The 16,406-nt window shown below is 46.1% G+C and overlaps 1 protein-coding gene and 1 long non-coding RNA gene across 6 annotated transcripts in view; one reads left to right on the forward strand and one right to left on the reverse strand.

Moving 5' to 3' along the window:
* LOC137439138 (SUN domain-containing ossification factor) overlaps positions 1-16,406 on the forward strand; it is a 115,221-nt gene that overhangs the window by 85,735 nt on the left and 13,080 nt on the right. For all 5 annotated transcript variants that reach the window (XM_068134856.2, XM_068134855.2, XM_068134859.2 and 2 more), the window contains 2 exons: positions 12,509-12,613; positions 12,723-12,859. In XM_068134856.2, the coding sequence (XP_067990957.2) occupies positions 12,509-12,613; positions 12,723-12,859 (242 nt within the window). The remainder of the gene's footprint in view (positions 1-12,508; positions 12,614-12,722; positions 12,860-16,406) is intronic.
* The window catches only part of LOC144888724 (uncharacterized), a 338,047-nt gene that overhangs the window by 2,857 nt on the left and 318,784 nt on the right, over positions 1-16,406 (reverse strand). The gene's annotated exons all lie outside the window — the stretch shown is intronic.

A 16,406-nucleotide genomic window follows, 5' to 3' on the forward strand; every position in this document is an offset into this window, starting at 1 on the left:
CCCCGCTCTAGCGGGGAAAATGGCCTTAAAACGATCATTCATTCCATTCATTCATTCATTCATTTTCGGTATTTCTGCCTCCTCCTTCTAACCCCCGCTCTAGCGGGGAAAATGGCCTTAAAACGATCATTCATTCATTCATTCATTCATTTTCGGTATTTTTGCCTCCTCCTAACCCCCGCACTAGCGGGGAAAATGGCCTTAAAACGATCATTCATTCATTCATTCATTTTCGGTATTTCTTCCTCCTTCTAACCCCCGCTCTAGCGGGGAAAATGGCCTTAAAACGATAATTCATTCATTCATTCATTTTCGGTATTTCTGCCTCCTCCTTCTAACCCCCGCTCTAGCGGGGAAAATGGCCTTAAAACGATCATTCATTCATTCATTCATTTTCGGTATTTCTGCCTCCTCCTTCTAACCCCCGCTCTAGCGGGGAAAATGGCCTTAAAACGATCATTCATTCATTCATTCATTCATTTTCGGTATTTTTGCCTCCTCCTAACCCCCGCACTAGCGGGGAAAATGGCCTTAAAACGATCATTCATTCATTCATTCATTCATTTTCGGTATTTCTTCCTCCTTCTAACCCCCGCTCTAGCGGGGAAAATGGCCTTAAAACGATAATTCATTCATTCATTCATTTTCGGTATTTCTGCCTCCTCCTTCTAACCCCCGCTCTAGCGGGGAAAATGGCCTTAAAACGATCATTCATTCATTCATTCATTCATTTTCGGTATTTCTTCCTCCTTCTAACCCCCGCACTAGCGGGGAAAATGGCCTTAAAACGATCATTCATTCATTCATTCATTTTCGGTATTTCTGCACATTACAAACCAAACACTGATTGTAAAATACAGCACATGTGGCCTAATTATATATATATTGATGAATCGCTGAATATCTGTCTGGACCATGGGCCGTGTCCTCAAAAGATCCCTGACGCCACCTTGAAATTTTTCAAAACCTTCCATATTGTCAAACCTGCGACTCTCAAAACCGATTTGCAGACGGTGAAGACAAGGCCGCATTTTAGAATTCCAAGGATTGCCTTCAAGTTCCTCATTGTCTTCTTCAGTGGCTTCATCATCAGCATCCTGACCCGATGCATTAATACCGCTGATTTCAGGCACAATTCCTTCCAAGACCGCTTCATCTTCCTCTTTGTCGTCTTTAAGCATCACCGGAATTTCATCGTCGATGGCAGCCCAAGCTTGGAACTCTTCTGCAGCCATTCCAGGAGGAGGATCAACATCTGCTGCATCAAGCTCTTCCTCTTGAGGTTTTAATCCTCCTTGTTCCAACGATTGATGATGGTCTCTGAAGAGACCATGGACCAGGCCCCAGACAACACGTGCATGGCATCAAGCATATTCATTTTTTAGTTTGCTGTCAGGTGATCACCATTGTCCTCGAGCATGTCTATGAATGGTCGACGCATCTCATACCTGAAGTAAACTTTCATTGTCCCAATAATGACGGTAGAGGGTTTGAAGCCTTCACATGAACACACGTCATGATGTATTATTTTATTTTTTGGTATACAAGTTCGAGGCTCATGTAAGAGCTAACATTAATGACAAAAAAAACAAACTGACACATAAGACAAAATAAAGGGAACGGGAGACAAGATGGGGAGAGAGCGGGGAAGCACACAAGTGCAACATTTGAGAGGAGGGACATCGGGAGATCTGTGGGAGGGAGAGGGCTTGGGGGGAGGAGGGGTGGGGTTGGGGGTGGAAGAGCTGGGAGAGCTCGCAATTCTATCTCGGAGTCCTACGGACAGTTCCTTGGACTTTATATTCGAGTTTCTGCTCTGACAAGCACTGTCACCTGTGGGACCTAATATATACAGGTGTGTTTCTTTATAAATCATGTCCAATCAATTGAATTGGCCACAGGTGGACTTCAACCAAGTTGTAGACATCTCAAGGATGATCAAAGGAAATTGGATGCACCTGAGCTCAATTTGGAGTGTCATAGCAAAGGGGTTGAATACTTATTGAGTGGAGACATTTCAGCTTTTCATTTTAATTATTTTGTAAAAAATTCGAAAAAACATTCCACTTTGACATTATGAGGTACTAGGGCATGCCCGTACTATATCTATATCTAAAATTATATCCCCCCCCCTCTATTTACATGAAATGGTTTGGTCCAAAGCGAACGGCTTGCGAGTGGTGACAATCCCCCCCCTCTATTTACATGCAATGGTTTGGTCCAAAGCGAACGGCTTCCGGAGTTTGGTAAAGAAATCGCCATCGCGTGCACAAACGCGCAGGAAAGCGAATGAATCGCAAATTCGTTTTTATTAGTTGTAAAACATAGTTTAACGCCAACATAGTTTGCAAACGTGAAATAAATGAATACGCTCTCAAATGTGCCATCCGAGGCAGAGTGTGCCCGCCACGTTCGGCACACGCGATCGTTCGCTGCTCTCTGATTGGTTGAATCGTTTTTTGGACATAGCTCGGTAAGTAATTGTCCGATTAATATGAAACCTTGAAAAGGCACATCCTCGGGTCCCCAGCAATATACCTGGCAAGTTAAAAGTATATCGGACCCGTGGTTGTCGAGAAACAGCGGTCACAGACAAACGTACAGACGTACAGACAGACAGACAGAGATTACTGGAATTATAGATAGATATCTAAAATTATATCCCCCCCCTCTATTTACATGAAATGGTTTGGTCCAAAGCGAACGGCTTGCGAGTGGTGACAATCCCCCCCCTCTATTTACATGAAATGGTTTGGTCCAAAGCGAACGGCTTCCGGAGTTTGGTAAAGCAATCGCCATCGCGTGCACAAACGCGCAGGAAAGCGAATGAATCGCAAATTCGTTTTTATTAGTTTTAAAACTTTATTAAAACATAGTTTAACGCCAACATAGTTTGCAAACGTGAAATAAATGAATACGCTCTCAAATGTGCCATCCGAGGCAGAGTATGCCCGCCACGTTCGGCACACGCGATCGTTCGCTGCTCTCTGATTGGTTGAATCGTTTTTTGGACATAGCTCGGTAAGTAATTGTCCGATTAATATGAAACCTTGAAAAGGCACATCCTCGGGTCCCCAGCAATATACCTGGCAAGTTAAAAGTATATCGGACCCGTGGTTGTCGAGAAACAGCGGTCACAGACAAACAAACAAACGTACAGACGTACAGACAGACAGACAGAGATTACTGGAATTATAGATAGATGATGTGCAGATAAATGATAAAAAATATATCAATTTAATCCACCTTAAATTCACACTAACACCCCAAAATGTGTAAATTCATGCTGTAGCACACCAAAAAAATTCAAGGGGTGTGAATACTTTCTGAAGGCACTATGTATATATATATATATATATATATATATATATATATATATATATATATATATATATATATATATATATATATATATATATATATATATACATACATACATATATATGTATATATATATACATATATATGTATATATATATATATATATATATATATATATATATATATATATATATATATATATATATACATACATACATATATATGTATATATATATATATATATATATATATATATATATATATATATATATATATATATATTGTTACGGCCCGCGGATAAGATGTTGTGTTTGCCGAGCGGATGGCCCCGCGGTCGTACAGTTACCCCGACTAACCCGATTCCCGAACGTTGGCCGGATCGCGCCACAGATATTCAATAGGGAAAAGACTAAGGCGACACGGATGTGAAGAAGAAGCAGACAAAAAGGTTGGAAATACGAATATAATTTATTTGCTATTTACAGGTTCAAAAAAAGCAAGGAGAAGGAAAGATAAGAAAATAATATACAGAAGATATTAGAGACACAGTGAAAATCGCTAGCTTATCTAAACAGGCTTAATTAATACCCAGGACAGAACAAACAGAACAAACTCACATACACAAGAAGGATGGAAAGGCAGGAATCGTTTGGAGGGATGAGCAGGTGGAATCACAGGGCACAACGAGCAGGTCCACTCCGGGCGGGAAGCGAGGAGCCGGCAGCTCCTTGTATTCGGCTTTAGCCTTTACACCGCACACCGGCAGGGTCACTCGCTGCCACGTTAGGGCTTCACGCGGCTGGTTGAAGCGGCTCTCTGCAGAACTCTTTCTTTGCACTTCTGGACTTGGACTCCTCTGCCGTCTCTGGCGCACTTCTGGTTTCGCACTTCTCGCAACCCTTTCTTTGCACTTCTCACTTGGCCTCCTTCTCATCACTCCTTGGCGCACTTCTCTCCACCGACCACTCCCTTGCTTCTTCCGCGCGCGCCTTTATAGAGCCTTAGGGCAATTCAAGCCGCCGGCCTTCAGGCCACGCCCATCGGTGTGCTCACCTCGGCCCTGGTTGGTCGCGTGACCCTCTGGCTCCGCCCTTGATGACGACGGGCGGGCACGCCTTTCTTCCCCAACCTTGCCTCGTGGCCAATGGTGGTTGAAGAAAACCGCCCAAAATGCAGTTGGCCATTGAAATGAAATGAAAGGGGGTCTACTCTTATTTCACTTGGTGCAATGGAGTATTTAAATTAATGGGAGACACAGCCTTACCCTAACACACATAATAAGGATATAAGCTACTGAACAAGGGTATTATAGTGTCCTTCAATGTATGCTTTATGCAATTAACTACCGGAACGCCCTTTGACCTTTATACAACACTGGAGGCAGGAGGGTCCAGACTAAAGCAATATTCACAACAATTGGTATACAATACAACACAATCAAAAAAAACTCAATCCTCATATCCGCAACAATATATATATATATATATATTGTAGGAGTTGCGGACAACGAGAGGTTAAAAACTTCTTGACTTGTTCAAGGCTCCTTTATTTCCAAAGAACTAAAAGCCGACTGGAACTCCTGTCCTTTTATATCACCCATGACTTCTGCCCGATCCTCTTAAAGGGGCGTGGCTCCCACAACCAAGCGCACGCCACGCCCATACCGTCAATAGTCCCACTGGTCCCGTGTTAGTGAATTACGAACACCTCTATGGGGTAATGGGGTATCCCCCACATGCGCCCCCCCAGAATTCACTCGCACGGGCAATGTCAGTTGTTGGGGGGCCTTAACCACCCGGCACAAAAGGACCCCTGATGACCCGAGAAGGGACTGTTAGAGGCTTGGCGGTAGGTGGGCGAATCGGGGGCCGACCCGATGGGGGACGGCCCGGCCGTGGGGGTTGGGCTAACCGAGGGGGCTGGTCTAGGCCCAAGTGAGCTGGCTTGAGGCGGTCCACCGAAAGGTGGTCCGGTTTGCCGCCGATGTCGACCACGAAGGACTTGTCCCAGGCCTCCAGAACGCGGAAAGGCCCGTCATAAGGCGGCCGAAGCGGCCCCCGGTGTGCGTCATGGCGAACAAAGACGTACTCCACTGTACGTAGATCCGGCGGGACGTGGGCCTGAGGCAAACTATGTTGAGATGTGGGCACCGGTGCAAACATCTTGGCCTTCTCCCGGAAAACTGACCGCTGACGGGCAGCGGACCAGGGGCTTGTGGCGTCAGGAATGAACTCCCGGGAACCCGCAGCGGCTGGCCATAGACGAGCTCAGCAGATGAGGACTGAAGGTCTTCCAGGGCGGGGCCGTGACTCCCGGCCTCCTGGTCCAATGCTGATGCAGGCAGAATGCTCACCTGGGCACCTGTGTCGCAGAGGAAACGACGTCCGGAGTCGGTGTCCGCAATGAACAACAAACTGCCCGAATGGCCGACGCTCATGGCAGTTAACGAGCGCCGGCCACCCCGTTTCCCGACTCCCTGAGGCTGCAGGTAAAAACACAAGCCTGGGGGCTTCCGGGGGGCTTCCTGGGGGCTTCCTGGGGGCTTCCACTTCCGGCAGCTCTGACGGCTTGGAGTCGCCCAGACTGGGTAGAGAAAGGAGCTGACGGGCACGCTCGGCCTCAGTGAGTTCGAAGGTATCGAGTAGCAGCACCTTTAACGTCTCGTACCTTTGGCCCTCTGGAGGATCCTGGAGAAAGCTCACCACCCTGGTCGCCGTGGAGCCGCTGAGCGCAGAGACGACATAATAATACTTCGTGTCGTCAGCAGAAATGCTCCGAATGGCGAATGGCGTGCACTTCCTGGCAGCTGCTGCAGGAACAGCTCCTTGAAGAGAAAACATGGCCGATGGCTGCCCAGGAGAGACAACATGTGGTCCATCAGCTCTGACGGCTTGGAGTCGCCCAGACTGGGTAGAGAAAGGAGCTGACGGGCACGCTCGGCCTCAGTGAGTTCGAAGGTATCGAGTAGCAGCACCTGGGCCGTCGTGGCAGCCACAACGGTGCCCGCCAACGGCGTAGGCTCGACGGGGCCGGGGTCCCATGCAGCCACACTGCATTTCTGTCTGGCAGGGGCGAGGCCCCATGCAGCCACACTGTATTGCTGTTTGGCGGAGAAAAACCTATCTGCTTCCCTGGCCAGGGCGCGGAAATCCTTAACAGATGAGTTGGCCAAGGCTGTCCGTACCTGTCCTGGCAGCTGCTGCAGGAACAGCTCCTTGAAGAGAAAACATGGCCGATGGCTGCCCAGGAGAGACAACATGTGGTCCATCAGCTCTGACGGCTTGGAGTCGCCCAGACTGGGTAGAGAAAGGAGCTGACGGGCACGCTCGGCCTCAGTGAGTTCGAAGGTATCGAGTAGCAGCACCTTTAACGTCTCGTACCTTTGGCCCTCTGGAGGATCCTGGAGAAAGCTCACCACCCTGGTCGCCGTGGAGCCGCTGAGCGCAGAGACGACATAATAATACTTCGTGTCGTCAGCAGAAATGCTCCGAATGGCGAATTGGGCCTCAGCTTGTGCGAACCAAACGGCAGCCTGTCGTTCCCAAAACTCCGGCAGTTTGATCGAAACTGCGCTTGTCGCCATGTTTGTTCAAAGCTCCGAAAACGTCCAAGAGCAAGATGGGGTCACCAATTTAGGAGTTGCGGACAACGAGAGGGTAAAAACGTATTGACCTGTTCAAGGCTCCTTTATTTCAACAGAACTAAAACCCGACCGTAACTCATGTCTTTTTATATCCCCCATGACTTCTGCCCGATCCTCTTAAAGGGGCGTGGCTCCAACAACAGAGCGCATGCCACGCCCAGACCGTTAATAGTCCCACTGGTCCCGTGCTAGTGAATTACGAACACCTCTATGGGGTATCCCCCACAATATCCTTAATTATCGTACATCTGGCAACAATGTTTGGCGGACTGTACGTATTGTTCCACCTTTAACCACACTTGTTTTTAAAAGTGGTTTTCTGTTGTACGTCATTTTTATTGACCTGTTGTACATCATTGACCATTTAGTTGTGGTTGACCCTGGGGGAATTGTCGCCACGGCCTTGCCCCCGCCAGGCTGATTGGCAGGCATGGTCCAGCCTATTCCTAGTTTACCTATCTTGAACGTATCGTTAAAAACCACATCTTGAACGACTTCATTCTGGACAATAAACTGGACTTTCTCTGTCTGACTGAAACCTGGCAACAACCTCTGGACTACCTCTCACTCAACCTCACTACACCCAATGGTTACTCATACATCAATAAACCACGCTCGGAGGGCCGAGGTGGTGGAATTGCTGTAATACACCGACAGGACATCAAGACCAGCCTCATCTCCATCTCATCTGCTCCATCATTTGAACACCTGGCTTTTAAACTTTCTGGTTACACATAGTCAGTCATGGCAGTTGTCTACCACCCTCCCAAACCACACCCATCATTCCTGTCTGACTTCTCTTACTTTCTGACCCAGCTCTGTTCCTTCCCACCCTCAACCCCCCTCCTAGGTGATTTCAATATCCACATGGACTCCACTGACTCCACAATAACCGCTGACTTCATTGATATTCTTAATTACTTTAACCTCACTCAACATGTCAACTTTCCCACCCATAACCGTGGTCACATTCTGGACCTTGTCTGTTCTATTGGACTAAATCTACACCATCTCTCTGGCTCTGACCTCACCCTCTCCGATCACTTAGCCATCACTATGACCATCAACATTCCCACCCCAGCACCAAGGCAAAAACGCATAATCAACTTCCGTAAGCTAAACTCTCTTTCACCGACCTCATTCTCATCTTCCCTCTCCGAAAAGATGTCCACCTCTCCCTTCGTTCATTTGCACAGCCCCTCTGACCTCACTGACTACTACAACCACACTCTCTCCTCGCCTCGACCAGATTGCGCCTATAAAAACCAAAACGGTTTCCTTCACCCATTCTGCTCCCTGGTTTACCCCTGAACTCCGCCTGATGAAAACCCGTGCCCGCCAACTTGAAAGACTCCGTGATAAAACAGGTCTCACAATCCACTCCCAAGCCTACAAAGACCACCTGCAGCACTACAAAGATGCCCTCCCCCACGCCCGCTCCACCTACTACTCTCAAATAATCCACTCTGGCTCCGGAAACCCAAAAGCACTCTTCTCCACAATAAACAAACTCCTCAGCCCCCTGGATACCACCACCCAGTCATTCATAGTCGACAATTGCATTTCTTTCCTTTCATCTATCTATAATTCCAGTAATCTCTGTGTGTCTGTCTGTGTGTCTGTGTGTCTGTGTGTTTGTCTGTGACCGCTGTTTCTCGACAACCACGGGTCCGATATACTTGAAACTTGCCAGGTATATTGCTGGGGACCCGAGGATGTGCCTTTTCAAGGTTTGAAATTAATCGGACAAGTACCTACCGAGCTATGTCCAAAAAACGCTTCAACCAATCAGAGAGCAGCGAGCTATCACGTGTGCCGAACCGTTAATGCAATGCAAGCGTTAATGCGTTAATGCAAGGCTTTTCTTTTTTTCCCTCTTCTCTTTCTACTTTTCCTTGCGATTAAATTGCAAACAGCCAAAATACGTTGGCGCTAATTGAATAATTGGCCATTAACACTAAAATAATCGTAACTGCGATATGCCAACTTCCGGACAGTGCAGCCTTCCCTGTTGTTGTTGTTTGCAGCAGCTGTTTGCAGCAAGGCAAGGCTTTTCTTTTTTTCCCTCTTCTCTTTCTACTTTGCCTTGCGATTAAATTGCAAACAGCCAAAATACGTTGGCGCTAATTGAATAATTGGGCATTATGTTTTACAACTAATAAAAACGAATTTGCGATTCATTCGCTTTCCTGCGCGTTTGTGTACGCGAGTCGCGATGGCGATTTCTTTACCAAACTCCGGAAGCCGTTCGCTTTGGACCGAACCATTGCATGTAAATAGAGGGGGGGGGGGATTGTCACCACTCGCAAGCCGTTCGCTTTGGACCAAACCATTTCATGTAAATAGGGGGGGGGATATAATTTTAGATATATATATAGTACGGGCATGCCCTAGTCTATCTATAATTCCAGTAATCTCTGTCTGTCTGTCTGTACGTCTGTACGTTTGTCTGTGACCGCTGTTTCTCGACAACCACGGGTCCGATATACTTTTAACTTGCCAGGTATATTGCTGGGGACCCGAGGATGTGCCTTTTCAAGGTTTCATATTAATCGGACAATTACTTACCGAGCTATGTCCAAAAAACGATTCAACCAATCAGAGAGCAGCGAACGATCGCGTGTGCCGAACGTGGCGGGCACACTCTGCCTCGGATGGCACATTTGAGAGCGTATTCATTTATTTCACGTTTGCAAACTATGTTGGCGTTAAACTATGTTTTACAACTAATAAAAACGAATTTGCGATTCATTCGCTTTCCTGCGCGTTTGTGCACGCGATGGCGATTTCTTTACCAAACTCCGGAAGCCGTTCGCTTTGGACCAAACCATTGCATGTAAATAGAGGGGGGGGATTGTCACCACTCGCAAGCCGTTCGCTTTGGACCAAACCATTTCATGTAAATAGAGGGGGGGGATATAATTTTAGATATAGATATAGTACGGGCATGCCCTAGTTCTTCCAAAGCAAGATAGACAACATCTACAGCAGCTTAACCACCACCTCACCTGCTCCCCCTCAAACTATCTGCCCCCCCTTATCCTGCCAACCCCTATCTCAGTTTTCCCCAGTCTCCCCGACTGACCTCTCTGAACTCCTCATAGGAATGAAAACTGCCACCTGCACTCTGGACCCCATCCCCTCCAGCTTTGTTAAGGCTTGCCTTCCTGCTCTCTCTCTCCACTTATCACTGCAAAGATAAACTCCTCCCTGTCTACAGGCATCGTCCCACCTTCCCTCAAAATCGCTGCTGTCACCCCCATTCTGAAAAAACCTGGACTCAACCCTGACACCCTAAACAACTTCAGACCCATCTCCAACCTACCCTTTCTGTCAAAAGTTTTGGAATGTGCTGTAGCCACTCAACTCAAACATCACCTCTCTGCCAATAACCTGTATGAAACATTCCAATCCGGATTCCGCCTCAACCACAGTACGGAAACTGCACTCCTCAAAATCACCAACGACCTTCTCCTCTCCTCCGACGCCGGTAACCTCAACATTCTCATCCTTCTCGACCTCAGCGCTGCCTTTGACACCATCAATCACATCATCCTCCTTACCCGACTTGAAACCACCTTTAACATCACTGGCACTGCCCTTTCTTGGATCAAATCATACCTCTCCGACAGGCACCAGTTCATCTCCATCAATAACTGCAAATCCCCCACCGCTCCCCTCCCCCAAGGTGTCCCCCAGGGTTCAGTTATTGGCCCCCTCCTTTTCATCCTGTACCTGTTCCCCCTTGGTCACTTAATCCGTCGTCATGGTCTCCAATTCCACTGCTTTGCCGATGACATCCAGGTTTTCATTTCCGCCAAGTCAATTTCCACCGCCACCCACTCTATCCTGACAAACTGCATCACTGAAATAAAATCCTGGCTTCAAATCAACTTCCTCAAACTAAACTGTGATAAATCCGAAATAATCATTATTGGCCCAAAAACGCTCACCAAATCCACCCACAACTTCACCCTCAACATCGACGGTTTCCCAGTATCCACCTCCCCTCACATCCGGAATCTTGGCATCATCTTTGACCAAACCCTCTCCTTCGACAAACACACAAAACAGATCACCAAGACAGCCTTCTTTCATATGAAAAACATTGCCCGTCTCCGTCCATCCCTCTCCTCCACAGCTGCAGAAACCCTCATCCATGCCTTCATCACTTCCCGTCTGGACTACTGCAACAGCCTCCTCTGTGGTTCACCCTCAAATATCATCAATAAACTTCAATACATTCAGAACTCCGCTGCCCGTCTACTCACCCACTCCCGGGCCCGGGACCACATCACCCCCGTCCTTCACAAGCTCCACTGGCTCCCCATCTCCCAGAGAATCCAGTACAAAATCCTCCTCCTGACCTACAAAGCCCTCCATAACCTGGCCCCATCCTACCTGACTGACCTCCTCCCCAGACACACTCCCACCCGCACCCTACGCTCTGCTGCTGCCAACCTCCTGTCCCCCCCCAACCGGCCCAAACTCAGATCCTGGGGGGACAGGGCCTTCTCCATCGCCGCTCCCACACTCTGGAACTCACTACCTTAAACCATCAGAGACTCCTCCTCACTCACCACATTCAAAACATCACTCAAGACCCACCTGTTCAACACTGCATTCAACATTTAACCCCTGACTATCTCTTCTCCTTCCTCTTGCTTTGATTATTTACCTGTTGATTTTTGCCTTTTTGCACTTGTTTTTTGTACTCTGTCAAAGCGTCTTTGGGCTTCTTGAAAAGCGCTATATAAAATAAATGTATTATTATTATTATTATTATTATTATTATTATTACCTTCTCATTATAATGCAAGAATTATAACACTTGTTACCATGGAGACCTTCATAATAACTGCCTGTTATTACCTCCGCCACCAAAGGTGGATAGAGGTTATGTTTTCACCTCTGTCTGTCTGTCTGGCTGACTGTTTGTTTGTCTGTCTGTGAACAAGATATCTCAAAAAGTTATGGACGCATTCGGACGAAATTTCGTAGAGAGGTAGTGCATGTGAGGACGACGAAATGATTAGATTTTGGTGAAGATCCGGATTCTTCACCAAAATCGAATCGATTCGTCCTTATCAGACACCCAATCTCTCCACCAAGTTTTGTCCAAATCCGTCCACAACGTTTTGAGATATCTCGCTATGTATCGATTTTGACCATATCACTCAATGGTGAAGAATCACTTTTTTTTTTCTTTTTCTTTTTTTTCCTTTTTTGTATACAGAATCGAGGCTCGTGAAAGAGCGAACATTAATCACAAAAAGACAAACTGACACATAAGACTTAAGATAAAGGGAGCGGGAGACAAGATGGGGAGAGAGAGGGAAGCACGCAAGTACAACATTTGAGAACAGGGACATCGGGAGATCTGTGGGAGGGTGAGGGATTGGGGGGCGGAGGCATGGGAAGGGAGGGAAAAGTCCATCCATCATTATTATGATTTTCTTTAATCACGGGGAAGTATATGTTTTATGAATAATGAAGGATTTCGATAAAATGTACTTTTTGAAAAAGCTCAAGCATTCTTCACAGGATGGGAGGCAGAACCAAGCTCTTGCGAGGCTGAAGAGTGATGTCGCTGAACTCGTCTCTCATCTGAGAGGTTTGGAACATTCTTTCCAGCTTTCCATGGCTGAGGTGAGCTGTCTGCGAAGGAAAAAATTTTTGGATTGTGGATAGATGACAAAATTAAACGGTGGAAGAATGTTCTATTGCTAATGATGTTGCCGTCGCACTGTTTGAACAGGCTGTTACCACTCGTGTGCTTCTTGTGTTCATTGTGCTGGTGCTGGGTCTTGGTCTGGTCACTGTCCCAACTCTGTGGGCTCGTCGAGGATTTGCATTTACACCAAGAAGACTCATCGAATCAAATAGCACAGCAGTGTAAGACGCACCGATTCACGCACACCTTAAGATTGACTCGGTTATTATCAACTTAGCGCCGTTCAAAAGAAATGTGTGAAAAAAATCTCCTCGTTTTATTGTCCTGCATGTTTTCATGTGTGTAGAATTACTAATCGAGGAACTTGTGTGTATCATATGCAGACAAGGTCTGTTGAAGATGTCATTACACTTTTTTCTTCTTCTTCTTTGTCCATGTGTATCGCAATGCCGTGGGGTAACATCATTGGCTAAGGGCACGGCTGTGCCGCTGATGCAGTGCTTTCTGCCGCTTAGGGCAGGGTAATTTGTAATTTGGCCACGGTGCCGGCGATAGCTCGCCTACTCTTGACGAAGGACACCGTCGGATCTTTAACGTCCACCAACAAATGTAACGTCCATCCAAGGCATGGCACACACGTTCATGAATTGCCCTGCCTGCGAAACATCGGGATAGATGTAGATTATAGATGGCATCGCGAATTACGATGAAAACAGCTTGGGCCATTTGGCTGTGTGACTGTAGGCCATGGTAGCGAAGTTGGCTGTGGAGCCCTGGGGACGGGCGGCACATTTTAACGATTTTCGTTTTTCACCTCCCCCGTCTTTCTTGTATACAAGTTAGTGTACTTCCCTTCCGTCCCTATCCTGTGTGTGTCGACCTCCAGATTTGTGTCATTATTTATTGATCGCCCTGTCCCTTTTTATCCTGCACGTTTCTTTTAGAATAAACCATTTATTTGCTGATAAATGTTTCCCGCCTTCCCACGCGCGACCTACCGCCACATTTCATTTCTGCAATCCTTGGGGGGATCGTAATTGTTATTTCTGAACGCAGTTAATTGTATTAATTGTATTAATTGTAAACTTGTTAATTGTATTAAAAAGATGGATAAGCCAAACATAACTTGATAGCAACGGTCATTACCATGTGCAAGTGTGTCCCATTTTCAATGCCGAAGAGAAACAAAATAAAAATGAGGGAAAATAAAAGCAAATAAATAGTTGGCCACAAAACTGGATTCTCAGGAGGAGAAAACCCCCCAAAACAGAGCAAGAGATAACTGAATGAAAACCCCAAAACAGAGCAAGAGATAACTGCATGAAACCCCCACCGCCCCCCCCAAAAAAGAGCAAGAGATAACTGAATGAAAACCCCAAAACAGAGCAAGAGATAACTGCATGAAAACCCCAAAACAGAGCAAGAGATAACTGAATGAAAACCCCCCAAAAACAGAGCAAGAGATAACTGCATGAAACCCCCAAAAAACAGAGCAAGAGATAACTGCATGAAAACCCCAAAACAGAGCAAGAGATAACTGCATGAAACCCCCCCCCCAAAAAGAGCAAGAGATAACTGAATGAAAACCCCAAAACAGAGCAAGAGATAACTGAATGAAAACCACCCCAAAACAGAGCAAGAGATAACTGAATGAAAACCCCCAAAAAAGAGCAAGAGATAACTACATGAAAACCCCAAAACAGAGCAAGAGATAACTGAATGAAAACCCCCCAAAAACAGAGCAAGAGATAACTGCATGAAACCCCCAAAAAACAGAGCAAGAGATAACTGCATGAAAACCCCCAAAAAACAGAGCAGAGATAACTGCATGAAAACCCCCCAAAAACAGAGCAAGAGATAACTGCATGAAAACCCCCAAAAAACAGAGCAAGAGATAACTGCATGAAAACCCCCAAAAAACAGAGCAGAGATAACTGCATGAAAACCCCCAAAAAACAGAGCAAGAGATAACTGCATGAAAACCCCCAAAAAACAGAGCAAGAGATAACTGCATGAAAAACCCCAAAACAGAGCAAGAGATAACTTCATGAAAACCCCCAAAACAGAGCAAGAGATAACTGCATGAAACCCCCCCAAAAAAGAGCAAGAGATAACTGAATGAAACCCCCCCCAAAAAGAGCAAGAGATAACTGAATGAAACCCCCCAAAAAACAGAGCAAGAGATAACTGCATGAAAACCCCAAAACAGAGCAAGAGATAACTGAATGAAACCCCCCCCAAAAAGAGCAAGAGATAACTGAATGAAAACCCCAAAACAGAGCAAGAGATAACTGAATGAAACCCCCCCAAAACAGAGCAAGAGATAACTGCATGAAAACCCCAAAACAGAGCAAGAGATAACTGAATGAAACCCCCCCCCAAAAAGAGCAAGAGATAACTGAATGAAAACCCCAAAACAGAGCAAGAGATAACTGAATGAAACCCCCCAAAACAGAGCAAGAGATAACTGCATGAAAACCCCAAAACAGAGCAAGAGATAACTGCATGAAAACCCCAAAACAGAGCAAGAGATAACTGCATGAAACCCCCCCCCAAAAAGAGCAAGAGATAACTGAATGAAACCCCCCAAAAAACAGAGCAAGAGACAACTGCATGAAAACCCCCAAAACAGAGCAAGAGATAACTGCATGAAACCCCCAAAAAACAGAGCAAGAGATAACTGAATGAAACCCCCCCCCCCCCAAAAGAGCAAGAGATAACTGAATGAAACCCCCCCCCCCCCAAAAAGAGCAAGAGATAACTGAATGAAACCCCCCCAAAAACAGAGCAAGAGATAACTGCATGAAAACCCTCAAAACAGAGCAAGAGATAACTGCATGAAACCCCCAAAACAGAGCAAGAGATAACTGCATGAAAACCCCAAAACAGAGCAAGAGATAACTGCATGAAACCCCCCCCCCGCCCCCCCCAAAAAAGAGCAAGAGATAACTGAATGAAAACCCCAAAACAGAGCAAGAGATAACTGCATGAAAACCCCAAAACAGAGCAAGAGATAACTGAATGAAAACCCCCCAAAAACAGAGCAAGAGATAACTGCATGAAACCCCCAAAAAACAGAGCAAGAGATAACTGCATGAAAACCCCAAAACAGAGCAAGAGATAACTGCATGAACCCCCCCCCCCCAAAAAGAGCAAGAGATAACTGAATGAAAACCCCAAAACAGAGCAAGAGATAACTGAATGAAAACCCCCCCAAAACAGAGCAAGAGATAACTGAATGAAAACCCCCAAAAAAGAGCAAGAGATAACTGCATGAAAACCCCAAAACAGAGCAAGAGATAACTGAATGAAAACCCCCCAAAAACAGAGCAAGAGATAACTGCATGAAACCCCCAAAAAACAGAGCAAGAGATAACTGCATGAAAACCCCCAAAAAACAGAGCAGAGATAACTGCATGAAAACCCCCCAAAAACAGAGCAAGAGATAACTGCATGAAAACCCCCAAAAAACAGAGCAAGAGATAACTGCATGAAAACCCCCAAAAAACAGAGCAGAGATAACTGCATGAAAACCCCCAAAAAACAGAGCAAGAGATAACTGCATGAAAACCCCCAAAAAACAGAGCAAGAGATAACTGCATGAAAAACCCCAAAACAGAGCAAGAGATAACTTCATGAAAACCCCCAAAACAGAGCAAGAGATAACTGCATGAAACCCCCCCAAAAAAGAGCAAGAGATAACTGAATGAAACCCCCCCCAAAAAGAGCAAGAGATAACTGAATGAAACCCCCCAAAAAACAGAGCAA

The sequence above is a fragment of the Myxine glutinosa genome, chromosome 13 (assembly GCF_964187855.1).
Source record: "Myxine glutinosa chromosome 13, kmMyxGlut1.1, whole genome shotgun sequence".
Taxonomy (NCBI): Eukaryota; Metazoa; Chordata; class Myxini; order Myxiniformes; family Myxinidae; genus Myxine; species Myxine glutinosa.